Here is a 17,535-nt window from a genome sequence, read left to right on the forward strand (position 1 = left end):
AGGATCGAACTAGCAGCTTTCAGATTATCAGGCCTGCACAATATCCACGTAAGTTGTTAACAACCGTTTGTGTAACTTACTCAGGAGTTCTGGTAAAATGATGTTAGGCCTATCTCAACACTTCCAATAAATGAAATTTTTTTTATGGTTTGGAAAGCCTAAAAAACTTGTTATGTATAAAAAGTTGGCTAATCAAATGGTGCTTGCCTGATAATACAAGTTAGCCAATTACGGTAACCGTACCGTAATGTATATTCAGTGGAACATGGTACTGGATGTTTGACACTATAGATTGGTTTCACAATGGATTTATTATACTAAGCTTGATTGATTGAAATATGAGTTTAAGATTAATCACCTTGTGAAGTATAATGACAAAGACTAGCTGATTTAATTTCACCAACATTATATTTATATTGTAATTAACTAACCATAAAGGCGCTTGAGGTACATCGGAGTGCCATAACAGCTGACTTTACCGTGGTTCATGATAGCTATTCTGTCACCCAAAACATCCGCTTCCTCCATAAAGTGAGTCGTGAAGATTATAGTTTTCTGTCCTCGTAAAGTCTAAAAACACCAGGCTAAAACTTCAATCAGAACATTCATAGTCAAGAATCAAGAGTTTTATTGCTATTGGCCTTTCTTTGTACAAAGGAAGAGATAATCAAAACACATACAAAACATACCAAAATAACAAATAAAATACAAAGTTTACAAACTACTTAGTTAATAACAATTTCACAAGTCTTAGAGAATATGCATCATGTAGATACACGTCATAGTTCAATATCAACTTTTGTTTTAAGAAATTCGTGAATGCCATAGAAAGGATTGCTTATCAACCATTCACATAATTGAGATTTGAATATCTTGAAGGATACAGTTCTGGCTGAATCAGGCAATTTATTAAAAAAATGAATGCAGTTTAGTTTATGACTATTGCTACTATTTTAAAGTCTACGAGCCGTTATGTCTAACTGTAGTTTATTCCTTGTATTATGGGAATGAACATCTTTTCTTATATTTTGTTCTTTCCAATTTAGAATCCATAAAAAAACCGAGCAATTTGACTGGGTGTTTTTTCATTTCAATGGAGAGGCCAATTCAAAGTGTAAAAGTGTATCGGTACGCTGTGTAACAATTTAATTAATAAGATCAGTAACAATAATATTAACTTGATATACTAATACAGTATTCCAGCATTTGATCGGGCCTGAAGATAATGGAAATTATATCCAATTTTGAATTTATACTGTATTTAACAAGTTATAAATGTGTGTTAATTTTAATTTTCTGCATCCGTTTTGCAAACGCCTTTCTTAAACCGTCCTCTAAGAGCAATCGTTACCAAACACCTTGTACTGAAAGGTCCAAGTAGTAGTGTTTTAAAAGCTTTAAGTTCAACATTGTTTTCAATGGTTCAGTAATAATACATTTTAACTAAATATGACTAAATATTCACACCTTTTTAAAAGGTGTTTCCCAGGCAAAAACTTTCCGTTTTGTTTTTCTACAACGTCAAACATGGATAATAATTGTTGTCACAAGTTCAACTGACGAAAGACTTACCAACAAAATATCCCAAACCTGCCGCCGAGATTCTGGATCCATGCCGGATGTCGGTTCATCCAACAGGACCACCTGGAACAAAGGGAGTCCAGAAAAAGGTAAAATAAAATATAAGTTCCTGAAAAGTCAAATTGATGCAAATATTACTTATTACTGAAAAAAATATATGTAGCTTTTTTATTTATGGATATAATTGAAGGTTGATTTGAGAAATATCGCAGTTTCTAGAGAACTACTTCTAAAGAATGTTTGATAGAAAGTGTTAAAAAAATCTATATCAGATACCAAACGATGCTGTTTGGTAAAATTCTGAATCCATTACATTTTTTCAACCCAATAAATAGTACTGGTGAATAAATAGTTTTCAAACGTTAATAATCCCTATTCATAATTATTGACAAAGTGTTGCTCATTATTTTACAGTATTAGCAAAGTTTTCTTGGATCTTGGAGGGGGAAAAGGGGGAAGCTTTACTTCCAGTAGGTTGTAGTTCTTTCACCTTAATTTCTATAAATCAAGCAATATAATCAATGTTTCTGACAATAATGCAAATGACATGTTGACGTTGTAACTAACATCTTTTATTTTTAGTTTGTTTTAGGATTTTTCCAATGGTGATGTGTAAGTGGGAAACTAAACAAATTTATCACCAACTATAACAAATTACTAATAACATTTTATTTATATTACTAGTTCTGTTCTAGTAACAAATTTTACCTCTGGATCCCCTAAAAGAGCAATAGCAAGAGACACTTTTCTTCTCATCCCACCAGACAATTTTGCTATCGTATAATCCTTCCTGTCGTAGATTTTTAAAGTTTTAAGCATCGTTTTGCTTTTCTGTCTGGCCTGACTCATTGTCATTCCCTTGAGCTGAAAACAAAATTTATTGTTGTGGGAATTATTTTGAAATGTATTAAACAGTGCTGTTAATAAAGTCAAAACCCACCTAAATGGTTTACAAATTTAATTTTCTAAACCCACAGCAACGCGGGACACATGTCAGCTACAGAGCTGTAAATGCCACCGTTCTATTGAAACATTATGCAATTAAGAAGCAAGGAGCCTCGTTGCGGTGTACACACAAACTAGGAAGCTGTACGCCTAAGCAGCCCTTATTTAAAATCGTCCCTTGTAATACCCCTCACTCCCCCCTTGAAGACTTTTAGTGGAAATTTCTCCAATAGAGAGAACATTCTTGCTCAGGCAAGATGTTTTTAGATAAGTAAACTTTAGATAGCTTTTAGTTGGCTCTGGACCACTGGTTCTTGGAATCATCACATTATTAAAAGCCATTTGTGATTGGCTGGGTTTGAACCCTAGACTCCAGGATAGAATGTCCACACTACAACTAGACTATGCCCCTAACAACTCCACAGCCAAACCACAACTTTACAAGTTGTAACCTAATTTGAATTAAACCACAGTTTTCAAAGAGAACAAAATAATTGAACTATCTGTGATATAAGATATAATATAATACAAGATATAATTTGGATATTACCATTCCAAAGAAGATGAGGTGCTCAAGAGCAGTGAAGTATGTGAAGAGCAGATTGTGCTGAGGACAGAGTCCGAGACTGGAACGGAATTGTACCATGTTCTCAAATATATTCTGGTTGTTGACAATCACTTGGCCACTGGTGGGTGAGAAGAAACCTGGACAGTACGGTTTTGATTATTCGGCTGTTGAACTGGGTAAAAGTTTATAAAGTATAGTTATGGATTGAATGGTTAATACGGTCTAATCTTTGATATATAATGCCTGCTACACACTCCCAATTTAAAAATATTGCTTGAGGTCTAATTATAAGGTTTAGCGTGAAAGGTTGAGTTAAGGAAAGGTTAAGGGTCGTGACGTTATCATTGCAAGAATTCAACAACTCAGTATCTTGAATTTTCTGTATAACACCTTTGATAACTCAAACCTTGCTTAGTCAAAAACTTATAACTCTAAATTTTTAGAATTTCTTCATTCATCAAGAACCTGGCAATCAAAAGGTAAACCAACATAATTATAACTCTAACTTTTACCTTTCCCCCTTCAGTTTCCAGATCTCAAGGTCCTAGTATTTGTTAATTTTGGAAAATGATTTAGTCAAATCTAACTTGAAATCGACTTGAACTTTTCAAGTAAAAATTCTCACACAAATCTGTTAATCATGACTGCAAATAAGTTGAAAAAAATCTAACAAGTGGCAAGTCTCAAACAATCCCCAACTTACTTGAACACTTTTTTGAACGTAAGGATATTTAAATACTCACTAACTAACGTATATACTCTAACATTTGGCAGGATGACATTTGGGTACGGAAGTGGAAGTACACATTCCATAAGTTATAATTATTGTTATTTTTGAAAAACTATATGGACCAGCAATATTTTTAAATTTCTCATTATGATTGTAAAAGTGTTTTGTGATATGGGAAATAAATTCATTTATTCGTTTAATTCAAATAGACCGTAGTTAATGAGACGCTTACAGACTGTATTGCGGTGAAAATTTGATTTCCTCCTTTAGTTTTCGGTACTGTACTATCACTATGATATTTACTGTACGTGGTTATATGAATTATGGTAATTTAAACCAGTGGTATCTAAAACTGGCTATGGTACCATAGAGTAGGATGTCTAGTCTATATATACTACCATAACCTTCTCTAATACAAGACAGCTGCGAGACAAAAGTGGCACCACTGTCATAGCAAACTGAAACAGCTGTTGTACTAATTTATAATGGAGCATCTGCACAATGTTTATGTTTACACTTTTGTTACTGTTACCATGGTTACAGGCTGGTCGGTGTGATTTTGCCACACACCACACCGTGGCCTTGTATTATAGGAGGCTATGCTACAACCATAGACTAACCAACACAAGTAGACTTCTCATCCCATTGAAGCACGTTTTTCGTGTCTAGTTCATGTACGTGACACATGGGCGCTAGTATCGACGAAACTTTGTTTGTATTATTTAAGGGTTAATTTCTTGATTTGTGCTTTACTGTTTGGTTATATTACTAGGGGACAAGTTATTGTTTATGATTAGATCGTATTATTTGGTTAAACGAGGTTTTAAATGGCTGTAATAACGGGACACAAATTGTAAACAAAACAATAGAGAAATCTACTAAGGGAGTAGCCTATGTTTTATCTATGCTACAACTCAGTATCAATTTTTAAAGATATGATATACTAAATTATCATTTTACCAGCCAGCATAGACATGAGAGAAGTCTTTCCCGCTCCGTTGTGACCAAGCAGTGCAGTAATGTTGCCTTTATAAATGTCTAGATTCACATTTCTCACTGCAGTTACGGTTCCTTTGCTGTATGTTTTGACAAGGTTTTCTATTTTTATACCAACACTGATGTCTTTCGGCACTTTTTCAAAGTTTTCTTGAGATTCTTTTTGTGAAACCACAGTGTTTGTAGCTTGTCTTTTCTTCTTGAAGTACTGAAACATGCTCGGATTGTAACAAAACAATGAAGAAATTTTAATATGCCTCAACAAAACCACAATTTAGAAATGTTTTTCATATGCTTGATATTTTGGTATGAAGCTCAATTTTTTATTTTGATTGTGACAATACTACTCAACACAAAGCAGTTGATAAATATTGTAATCCTATTTGTTAAAGCATTTTTTATGGTCAAATGTTTGTGGATGTACCAGGGATCGAACCTGCTCCTCTCATACAAAAGCCTGATGCTAACCACTAAGGTGGCAATATACCCAATAAACTCTCAAGAATAGTACTAGGAGGCTATCATGAATATGCTTACTTTTTCATAACAGAAACTGTTGGAAGAACAGAACACTATAATGGCAAAGTACAACAGTATGTATCAGTATGTAAAATCTATTGCGAGATTCTCACCTTGAAAATAAATCCAAGGGGCTTTGCCCTACCATACGGTCCAGGCTTGACATTATCCATGTACCATGTTACGCAGCTGTAGACACCAATGTCAACAATCAGCATCAGTAGCGCCAACCCGACAGAAACTCTTCCTCCGCCAGCGCCGTCATCAAACAAATTTCCGAGCGTCCATGGGTGGCCTACAATTATCAATTATCAATTATCAATTATTTAAGATGGGGACGCCACTATGTGCGTATTTTAACCCAAATATGAGTGAAGGATGAGTGTAGGATGAGTGGCGCGATCTTGTAGTCTTGTTAGTGACTAAGGCCGACATGTTCCTTAGACACAGCTGTTAATTAATAGCCCATACAGCTAATGGCAACTAATGGACCTACAGTTTATTGTGGAATCCGAACCACATTTTTTCCTCGTAATTAACGAATTGGTCTAATTATTAGGATAGTACTGCGGATAGTCGTAGTACTCACTAGTGCGGACGTTAATCCACACCAGGTAGCATCGCGTCCACAGTGCATCCCTATAAATATCCACAATTCGTGACCTCCTAGTAGCTGGATTACAGGACGACGCCACCCGTCCCAGTCTAAAAAACTACAGGAAAACATTTTCTTAGAAAAAACATTACAAAATACTTGACATACAAATTAATATCGGCTGAATAGATTGAGGCAATTTCAATAGAAACAAAAACATGTCCCCAATATACAAATACTCAAATTTTTATTAAAATGAAAATGGAAAACATGGATAATGAAAAGAAATTTGAAAGCTGATTGGGCTGAGCCCAGACTGTTTAGCTCAACATTTTGGATAGTTAATAAATAGCTTGTAAACATGGCTGTTTCTCATCAACCTCCTCTCTGAAGGGGTACACTAAGTCATGACGAAATATAATTTTTATGTTTTGCGTAGTGACCTTTTATTGTGCCCAATAGCCTCCAGACTATGTTCTCAAGTAAGCTTTCTAAACTATATACCGGTACATTAAACAGAAGGTTATAAACCCAAAGATCAATTTTAATATCAAGCCATTCACTATTATCTGAAGGTTATTAGCCCTTCATCATTTCCATTTGACGACTAGATTGATTGAGACTTACCACTACGATGGAAGTTGTGTATCGTTCTGAAGGTCCAAACCAATGCTATAGAAGGCCATAAACAGGTGAGAATCTGAACTGAGATGTTGTACTGGTCTGGATAACTGACGACAAATGTGTCCAACAATATGGTGACTCCGTACCATATCAGTTCCCCAGCTATCATGGCTATGGTGCCTGAAAAATACAACTTTACCGTTACCTGAATAAAGTGAACTGAGATGTTGCATTGGTCTGAATAACGGACGACAAATGTACCCAATATGGTGACTGTACCATATCTTCTCATGGACTGAGATTTTGCAATGGTCTGGAGTAATAGTAATAACCCCCATTAGAAAAATCAACCCCACAAAATATAAGTTGCATGGTCATTAAATTGTTTGATTGTCTGGGTACAAGATTAAAAATTTAGTGCTGCAGAAACATTTTAAGGTTTACCACTATCATTGGAGTAAATAATAGCAATAGCAAACACAATATTAGGGTCAACATTTTTTTTTAATTGACTAACAATAATTTTAAATATAGCTATTTTTCATCTTGGTCAGTCACAGTTTTTGACTTGAGAATACAAAATTTTAATCCTATTTAAAAAACTATTTATGTTATGATGGATTTGCAATATTTTAAACATTCTAACCTTATAAACAAAAAAACTCTAAAACTTTTTTACTATTTCGAACTTAAGGTAGTAAACATTAACTGTTCACTAGACATGATCCAGCTATCACGTGTTCTGGTGAGGTTAATACATGTTGGTCTACTTGGTTTGGGTATCAGATGGATGTGTCAAACCTGGACCACCACTACTTTAACTTACAGAGACACAATGACACAGCAAAAGCTCCACATTCCACTTACCGTTGGTAAAAAATGTACTGATGGCCAGAATGAGGGTGAGGAAAGAAATTGTAAAAAGAACAAACATTCCCCAAACGTAGAAGAAGTTTGCGTCAATTGGTGGTCCGGTGCCTGAGTCTATCGTAAGCAGAAAGGTGATGGCGACAGTTACAGGGAGATAAACCAGGAGACTGTACACCATCCAACTCAGCCAGTTCAGCAACGGGCTCAGTCCCATAATCTTCATCATCTCCTGCAAAAATTGTAGCGTTTAATAAATTGAAGTAGTATGTACACAGTAGAATCTCGATAATCGGACCCAAACCAGCCGCAGCAAGGTTGGATGATAAGGAAAATAATAAAATAAAAATATTAAAACTTTTTTTCCAAGGACGCTAGGGAGAAGCCCGTAATTATTTTCACATTACTTCAGGTTAGACCATTATCACTTACTGGACTTGGTTTCGGCATTATCACTTAGATCACCATTAGTGATTTGGCAGGATTTAAACTTGGGACCTCACGGACCGACGCTCTACCACTAGACCAGATCTCTCTCCAAAACAAGTTATTAAAATTTTCAGTTGACTAACATATGAAGGTATGTTTTTCATATCACTAGCATTTCCTTTTTTATTGTCATCCCAGTTTCAAGAAGTTTAATTGTATTAGATTTACCCCTGTTGCCTGAGATCTTGTAGGTAACAAATTTTGCCACCAAATTTGTCCACGTTGTGTGGGGTGTGGCATCTTCAGGGGTCTTCTTAAATAATCTTCTTATCACTAAACACTATAGTCTACATTCACAAAAATATTTATACACAAAACAGTAGTGTCTAGAGTCAGGTTGTCCAATTGAACCAGCGGTGATACTATTATACTACACACGACTACACGTCAACGCATGTGTGAAAATATTTTTGTAAAAATTTACTTTAGTGTTAGTGATAAAAAGATTAATTAAGAAGACTCCTGAAAATACCACACAGTATGGAGAAACACATAGGATGACAAAAACATCTTACTTACAAAAACTCAGGCAACAACAATAACAATTTTCAAAACATTAGACTTTTTATGATAGGTAGCAACTGTCAAAATGAAAAACCACAGCTGTAACAGTGAAATAAAATAATACAAAGCGATATCTGGTCACACCGGTCTCCATTTTGACTGCTACTAAAATGGAGGACTACCAGAGAATAGCCGTTTACACGAGGCCAATATGCAGGCAGGTTACAGGGCAGGTAACCTACGTCTAGCGTATTTCAAGTTACCTGAGAAAGGTAATCTGCACGCCAACTGGCGTCGTGTAAAGTACAGTATGAAGAATAGATGAATTGTGCATACACAAATGCAGCCAGCTAAAACAATTAGAACAGCCAAGTTCAATATTTTTTAAATTTTAATTTTGAACACTTTTCCTTTGTAGATAAATAGGTTACCACAAAATGTTAACTTTGACTATACAGAAGTGCAGAGAAAATAAAAATAAGTTCTAATCCAATTATAAGTACATCAGTGTTGTATTAGTTATAAAAATTACGTAGGAGTTTAGTTATCGGATTGCATGTTTTTGTTATCTTGCTTGAAAATTAACTCCAAGAAGTACAATAAGAAAGTTAGTGTATGAAGTTCTGATTTGCTCAACGTGTTTATATCATGGTTATTTTTGGTTTGCCAATTATTGATTTCAAGTGCCTGTACATTATCTTTAACTTTTCAAGTACCGGTATCACAGTCAGAATCTTATCTTGTTTATATGCCTTGAGGAAAACTCAATAGGAAATTAATTGCAAAAATCTTTAAAAAAACACCTTTGTACAAAAAAAAAACACAAAAAACAACCTTTGTACAAAAAAACCACAGGCTACATAGAAAAAAGAATTAAAATATTTTAAATAATTTTTTTCTGTAAGTCTGATAATAGCAGTATGATAACAGAACACCATTTATCCTACTTCCAATGTTCAATTTAATATATTTTTTTATAATTTAATTTTTTTTGTATTTTGTCTTTTGAATTACTTGGGGCTAACCTTATGCTTACCTTGATACCCGAAGTTCTCTCTTCCACAACCTCTTTCAGCAACGACGGCATCACAAACGTAAAACCAAGAGATATGATGGTTGGCATCAGCAGCTGTACTAAGTCTACCACAGCGTACTTCACGTATGGCAGGGTGGTTATTTTTGTGCCTTCTGGAATCTGCAAAAAAGTATGCAATCAGATCAATATGCATCATATTGATCCATATGAAGGATCAATACATTAATTTGAATATAATGCTAGTGATGTCACACTAGTAAATATTCGGATGAATCTGTTTAGTAAATCACGTTTTCGACATGGAAAATAATAATTCTTATAAGACATTCAAGGGTTTATTTTATTTAAAAAATAAACTTGAACCATTTTGATTAGTTCAAATCCTTTATCATAGATAAAACAGACTCCCTTAGTAGATTTGTCATCCTTATGGAACAGCTGAAGCCCATTTTATTGTTAACTATTTAACCAAATAAAACGATATACCGTAATCATAAACAATAACTGGTCTCCTACCTAGTTATATAACGAAATCGTAAAGCACAAATCATGAAAATAACCCTAAAATAATAGAAACAAAATTTTGTCTACCCCAGCGATCAGCGTGGACGTCCATGAACTAGACACAAAAAACAAGCTTCAAAATTTACAATGGGATGAGGAGTCTACTTGTGTTGCTTAGTCTATGCCTTTATCAAGAGGGAGAATTTGGGCTTTTCGACAGCATGAATCATGGTTTAAAACGATTAATATTAAAATTGAAAGCTGGGAGTGCCTTTTACCCAAATTTGGACACAATACCATTGTTTAAAATTATAATCAGTGGTATTGAAAAACGCATATATTTATTTTGTGGATGTCATTAAAACATGTAATTTACAAAAACCGTGTATTCTAAAAGTGTAAGAATGACACACGGGCAGACTGAAACCCAACTAAAGTTGAACCAACTTTTTTGTGACGCGATTAAGATTGCAGTTGCGTTGGTTAAATCCGCACACGGGCGCGACTGTAGTTGAATTGAGACAGTAAATGAGTTCTAATTTTTTTTATAACGATACTGTGTACTGTGTATGGTGTTTGAAATGAGTGGTAGTGATTAAGAAGCTGGTGTTTTATAGACAATCAAGAACGTAGAAGGTATTGGGTACATCCTTATGTTAAAACAAATATTAAATGTAGGCTCTTTGTAGCTGCCACTGCATTAAAAGAAACAGACGCAACATTTCAGTCTATGAACAGGATGTCAAAAAGTACTTACGAAGAGTTATCGCAGTTGGTATGCCCGATCCTTGAAAAGCGCAATACAAATATGCGAAAAGTTGTTCAAACCAGGCGACTGAAATCACCTAGCAACCGGCAGGTCCGGTTGCTTAACGACTGATCGCCGACTGGTCCTCAACTGGTCGCATCGCAGTCGCACCGTGTGTACTGTCCCACTTAACTACATTGGTCGGGACGCTGGCGACTAGTTTGTCCAACTAGTTGCCGATTTCAGTTGGAAAACAGTCGACGGCCTAAAAGTGTACGACCCGAACAGGTGACGCACCGACAGAGTTAATGCGGGAGATCTTGAAACGGAGACGAAGGACCTCCTGTCATGACTACCACCGGCGGTGTCTCACCCGTTTGGCCTGACCTCGATACAATTTACAAGTCTAAAATATTTTGTGTAAATAGACAATAGACAATTTGTAGTATTAATGTTATAGAAGATATGATAATAGAAGGCCTCCTGAAGATACCCCAAAAGCTGGAAAAATGTACATAGGGTAAATTCAATCTTTACCACAAGAACGAAGGCATCAAAATAAGGTAATAACTGTAATATTCTAGTTCAAGGTAAATCAAAATTGGTTAATTTGCTGTAGTTAGAATCTCTACTCAAGCATGAGTACAGCTACTGAAATAATATATGCATTTATAATTAAACACATAAACACAGTTAATTGTTCTGCTTTCCTAACAGAATTCACACAATGAAATAAGTTTTTACTTACCGTTATGTTTTGAACTACTTTGAGGTATGCCTGATCAATTGCAGACTGAACTGTTAAAAAACCAGAAAAGCTATATTTTGAAATGCCATATCCTGAAAAAAATAAACATGAGATAGATTGATCAATGACTTTCGAATTCAATATTTACCAACTCTAAATTTGTTAAGAGCAGAGAAGTACAATATAAAATAACAGTTTCAATACTATGTAGAAGTGGTATACATTTTCAACAGATATTTGACTTTTATTATCTTGCCAATCTCTACTATTTTGGTGTTGTTGGGAAAAAGGTTCTAGACTTTCAACGGTGGATGGCTGGGGTACAAGATAACTGGGGTGGATTCTTTGCTCAACATCAAATCAGGTATAGTATTTTTACTTCCTCCTCCTATACAGGGTGGAAATAAAGTCTCGGGCCGATTAAATATTTCAATCATTTTAACACATTATTCAGTGATACCTCCTCAGGAGTCAGAAAAAAATCTTAAATGTAAGCATCGGTTGATATGCACATGAAACTAAAGGTCTTTGTTAGCAAAATAGCAAACCCAAACTCAAACGGACAACCGAGTCAAAAATAACAGCTATTCAAAGACGCATTGGATTTCCAATGCTATTATATGATACCTCCTCACAGGAGTGCCCACTAGAAGTCAGAAGAAAATGTTCAACCTAAGCATAGGTTGAAATGCTTATAAAATTAAAGGTCTTTATTAGTAGAATACAATGCCGCAAATTTGAGCTCAAAAGAACAACTAAGTAAAAAATGGCAGCCGTTCAAAGATTTAAAATATAGCAGATTCAAAAATTTTTGAACGACTGCTATTTTGGACTCAGTTGTCCGTTTGAGTTCTAATTCACGGCATTGTATTCTACTAGTAAAGACCTTTCTGCATATTAACCTATGCTTACGTTTAAGGTTATCTTCTGACTCTATCGGGCTGTCCCTCTGAGGAGATAGTTTATAACAAAAAAGTGTTAAATGATTTTAATGTCCAGTAACTATATACCAAGTTTTTAAGCTCTATCTTTATTATTTTTTGAAATATTTAACCATCCCGGGACTTTTTACCCACTGTTTGAATGGAGAAGTAGTCTAATCCTATGGAGAAAATTTTGTTTTGGTCAAAATTTTTGAGTTTAAGATTTGAGTCTCCCTAAATACAAAAAAGTGGTTTTTGTATGTGTATGTAAGTGTGTCTGTGAGTGTGGATGAGCTGAAAACTACACCAGTGGTTTGATTATGATAAAACCTGGTACTAAACCATACCCAGGAGTTTTTTCCAGTTTGATTTTAATGGTGATTTTCCCATACAATATCAAAGTTACTCCAACTGCTTACCCATTTCTGTATAACGGTTTAAAGAAACTAGTGGGGGAAAGTATGTTTCAGTTTGCTGATACCGTTTCTTTACCATTGATTTGTGTGAATGTCATCCAAAACACGTTTTCAAGATATTGATTTTTGTCTTTATAAGAAGGGTAACAACATGGCAAAAACATAAAAATAGGCACAATACTTATGGACTTAGCTCAAGGTATCTTATTCTTAAGTTTAGAAATTATGTTAACCCCAAATATTTTACGAACCATTTTTTTGGCCGTACAAAGAGTCTTCATCTGTCTCCAATATCCCTCTAGTTGTTCGAAGAGTGTAAGTTAAATTCTCAATGTAACTTGTGTCCAGAAATATCACTCCAACCCCTTTCGGACTGGTAACCCAGAAGAAATAATCACGGGTTTTATTCTTTACATCTTTGACATATTCTGCCTTTAACCAATTAACTACTTCATTTTCCGTATGTTTTGATACCAGTGTAACTAAAAAAAACAAATACAAACATTAAATTAAGATACCAGTGTAACTGAGAAAACACAAACAAAATTTTAAACGGTACCGTACCAGTGTAACTGAGAAAACACAAAGAAACTTTAAACGTCACCAGTGTAACTGAGAATACACAAACAAACTTTAAACAATACCAGCGTAACTGAGAAAACACAAACAAACTTTAAACGATACCAGTGTAACTGAGAAAACCCAAACAAACTTTAAACGATACCAGGGTAACTGAGAAAACACAAACGAACTTTAAACGATACTAGTGTAACTGAGAAAACACAAACAAACTTTAAACGATACCAGTGTAACTGAGAAAACACAAACAAACTTTAAATGATACCAGTGTAACTGAGAAAACACAAACGAACTTTAAACGATACTAGTGTAACTGAGAAAACACAAACAAACTTTAAACGATACCAGTGTAACTGAGAAAACACAAACAAACTTTAAATGATACCAGTGTAACTGAGAAAACACAAAAAAACTTTAAACGATACTAGTGTAACTGAGAAAACACAAACAAACTTTAAATGATACCAGTGTAACTGAGAAAACACAAACAAACTTTAAACGATACCAGTGTCAATGAAAAAAACACATACAAACACTAAACAATATTAGAGTCACTGAAAACACATACAAACATTAATCTGATAAATTTTAGAATAAATTAAAGATAATTCAACAAAAAACTTAATGAATGAAACAAATTTAATACAAAAAAAAAAAACTTGTACCTATATTGAGTTTTAAATAATATTTACAGCTCGTGACACCTAAGCTGGCACTTGGCCTAGCGCGGACAGTGTAGGCGGGAGGAGGGTGGAGGTAGGGAAAAGACCGGACTGCAAACATTTCCGCTGCCTCACGGGGTTGACTCCCCTTGCATTGTACTCGAGCGCCTTCATATGCGTCGCGAGGACAGTTGATGCAACCCGCATGACGGGACATAATGTTTTTGGAATAGGTTCTGGTAGCGATAGGCCAAGTGCCAGCTTAGATGTCACGAGCTGTTAACTGGTTTGTAAAGACAGTTGCATTTTTTTTTCATCCATGGCTCTTATTCTGTTTTCTTTTTAATGCTAATTACCTAACTCATTTACAACTTAATTACACTGTTCAAGTTCAATTGACCAAACAAAGAATCTTGTATCTTGTATCTTGGCCTTGAGATGTGTTCTACTGACTGTGCGGATTGGCCGATTAGGAAAAAAGTTACATCAGCAAAATAAATAAATATTTGAGAATGGGGATTGAAATTAATTTTTGAGGTATGTGTGAGGTGTACAATATTGAATGTTTCCCTCGGTAACTTACATTCGTATTGTCGCCATTTCTTAAGAATGTATTCTCTGTGCTAGATGGGTCATGATAAAAATCTAATTACTCTAGTGTCTTGAAACATAAATGATGGTCTCAACAAAATACTCTAATGGCTACTACTGTATTCTACGAGACGATTAATTTCACAGTTATTAAGGACCAAAATTCAAACTACTATTTTACACAGCCATACCGTTACATCCCGACGCAATTATTTTTTCAGAAGCAATCTTCATCACCGATTCTGTGATGCTGTTTGATGGTGAGAATGCAATCTTGTAGTTTCCCAGTCTTGTAATATTCGAGTACAGTTTCGGATATTTGTCAGTCACTATTTCCTTTTGTTCTGGCAACATGTTTTTGAAATGAACGACTAGCCAGAAGAGGACGACAGGCACCAAGAGTTCGAGAAAGGTGAGAACAAAGTGGCGTTTCCTCAGAATGTACACTTTCCAAAGGAGAACTTTAACTTTTTGCCACATCTTGACCTGGAATTCAATGCAATGTTAACACATTTTTTTTTGTTTAATATTCTAGCAAAATAGTAGATTAACTTCAAAATGAAAAAAATAATTTTAAAATTTGCATTAATTACCATTTTTATGACACAATCCTATCATTAACTGTCGGTAGTGGTTGAATTGACCAATTACTTGGTATGCAAAAAACTTTAAAACTTTTAAAATGTGATTCATACAAAATAGATGTATATATACACTAAATTACAGTAGACTCCCTCTTATCCAGACTCCTCGGGACCAAGGCCAGTCCGGATAACGGTTTTTCCGGTTAAGCCGACGTCCCCAAAAACTCGTTAAAACGGACCGTTTACGGTGATATTCGACTTAAATTTAGGAGAGCATTGTATTTAGACATGTGATCACTGGTCTCAAATCTTTCCCACGAGAACAGTCGTTTCAGTACCGCCCACTTCCTGCTGATCTAGTCTGGTTAAACCAATGTACTGATAAAAATTGTCCGGTTAAAGAGATGTAATTTCCGTAGAGTGTAGTCCGGTTAAACAGATGTCTGGTTAAAAGGTGTCCGGATAAGAGGGAGTCTCTACTGTATTACATTTTAAAACAGTAGGATTGAAATAGTTTAATTTAGTGCAGGGTATTGAAACTTTACTTTTCTATTCATTTTGTGTATATAACCATAGATAAAACATACTGTATAACCATGCAGAAGTATTCATTGTTGTTGTTTAGATCAACACAAAATAAATAATAATGTTGTTGTTATGCAGAAGGTTTTTGCATTATACTTAAGAAGAATATTATAATTAATCAGGTGTCGATTTTTATTTACAGGAGTATTTTAATTTACAGGTAGTGATAGACAAGTTGAGTATAAAAATAAAACAAATGCTTTCTACAATATCATTGACTATGGAAATTGGCAATAATCAATACAGGAAAATTGAACTGTTCCTTTACATTTAAAAATACACTTACCATACCCTATGAGTAATCTTTATTTGCATTAAATTACCGGTACTGAAAATGTGTCCTTTTACTCAAGAATCAAGTCCACAAAAGTATATAGTATCAAACATTTATTCAACGACCTGTAGTCAACTTTAAATAAAAAAAGAAACTTTACTTTGAAAAGGAGGAAACTAAGTTTGAGCGAATGTGAGGTGAATTAAATCTGCCACGCACTCGAGTAATGCTCTTTAAAAATTAAGTGGAAAAGCTAAAGATTATCTTAAACATAAAAAGTGTTGAGAACTAAAACTTCAGGTTCCACTAGTATAATCATTGTTGTACAAAGTTTCACAGCAATAGCTTGTGGCATGACAGATAAATTATAAGTTATGCTACGTGATTGTAAAAAAATAATAATTAAAGTACAATACGATAATTAATTGTAAAAATTTTTTATATCTGATTAAGTGTCAAAATAATGTAGGCTTTTAACAGTTTTTTTTTTGTTTTTTTTTGGTGGGGGGTTGGGGTGGGATGTATAGCTTGATAAATATTCAACCCTAAAAAGGGACCCCAGTGGCGCCAGTTCTAATTACACATTGAAAATATAGTTTGAAAAATTGTATGATTATATTGTGAATATCCATTATCCATTTTTGAATAATTATTGTACTGGAGATCTATGTTTTGATTATCATTAAATTGAAAATTTAGTTTTGAATAAAAATTAAATAAAAAATAATATTAATTGATGATTTAATTTGTGATCTAGATTTAAATAGTAATTAGTAGTCCAGTAAATAGAGGTATGTTAACTTACAAACGGTCCGGTAAGTCTAAATTTTTTATATGTTGTCTAGGATGGTAAGTAGGTGTTTAAAATGAAAAATGCACAATTCTCCACCCTCCGCGCCCGCCGCCATATTGAAAAATCGATAAAATCTGTACTTTCTAGAGATTTTCGCCTATATCTCCGTTTTGGTGCGTTTTAGCGAAATATAAGTAATGTAAATGTTGTAGACAATTAAATTTCCTATTATATAAGTATAACAATTTGGTTCTAAGACTTATGGTTACGAAAATATTTAAATTTTTATACAATAAAACATCAATTTTTTTGTTATTTTGACAAATCTCTATTAGTCCAAGCAAACTAAAAAACTGACACAGGGAACGTTAAAAAATTGCAAGAATACGTTTTATGGTTTTATTTTGTAGTGTTGGGTCTGCAGAGTGACATACTAAAAGTTGCCAAAATCGGTCTACAGGAAAACCCCCTAAAATCACGATAAAAAATGGCGGCTTTTCTCAACATTAGAAAAATTTGAAAAAAATATACCACATGCATATTTTATTCAAAATTTTGTGAGATATTGACTTGGGACGACCACCGAAGTTTATTGGGTGGTTAGTACTTCATTTACATAGGGAACTCATTTTTGGCCGCCATCTTGGATCCGCCATATTAGATATAAATAAAGA

The 17,535-nt window shown here is 34.3% G+C and overlaps 1 protein-coding gene across 2 annotated transcripts in view; it reads right to left on the bottom strand.

Annotated features, from left to right (window-relative positions):
- Positions 1 to 17,535, bottom strand: part of LOC128997335 (phospholipid-transporting ATPase ABCA1-like) — a 39,394-nt gene that overhangs the window by 15,593 nt on the left and 6,266 nt on the right. For both annotated transcript variants that reach the window (XM_054422968.1, XM_054422969.1), the window contains 12 exons: positions 14,817 to 15,111; positions 13,045 to 13,275; positions 11,455 to 11,546; positions 9,455 to 9,613; positions 7,426 to 7,657; positions 6,562 to 6,738; positions 5,453 to 5,634; positions 4,785 to 5,028; positions 3,077 to 3,231; positions 2,290 to 2,445; positions 1,573 to 1,644; positions 432 to 570 (listed from right to left, as the gene is read on the bottom strand). In XM_054422968.1, the coding sequence (XP_054278943.1) occupies positions 432 to 570; positions 1,573 to 1,644; positions 2,290 to 2,445; positions 3,077 to 3,231; positions 4,785 to 5,028; positions 5,453 to 5,634; positions 6,562 to 6,738; positions 7,426 to 7,657; positions 9,455 to 9,613; positions 11,455 to 11,546; positions 13,045 to 13,275; positions 14,817 to 15,111 (2,134 nt within the window). The remainder of the gene's footprint in view (positions 1 to 431; positions 571 to 1,572; positions 1,645 to 2,289; positions 2,446 to 3,076; positions 3,232 to 4,784; positions 5,029 to 5,452; positions 5,635 to 6,561; positions 6,739 to 7,425; positions 7,658 to 9,454; positions 9,614 to 11,454; positions 11,547 to 13,044; positions 13,276 to 14,816; positions 15,112 to 17,535) is intronic.

This window comes from Macrosteles quadrilineatus, unplaced genomic scaffold, assembly GCF_028750875.1.
Source record: "Macrosteles quadrilineatus isolate MER2022 unplaced genomic scaffold, UCM_ALF_1.0 Scaffold_6__1_contigs__length_79288215, whole genome shotgun sequence".
Taxonomy (NCBI): Eukaryota; Metazoa; Arthropoda; class Insecta; order Hemiptera; family Cicadellidae; genus Macrosteles; species Macrosteles quadrilineatus.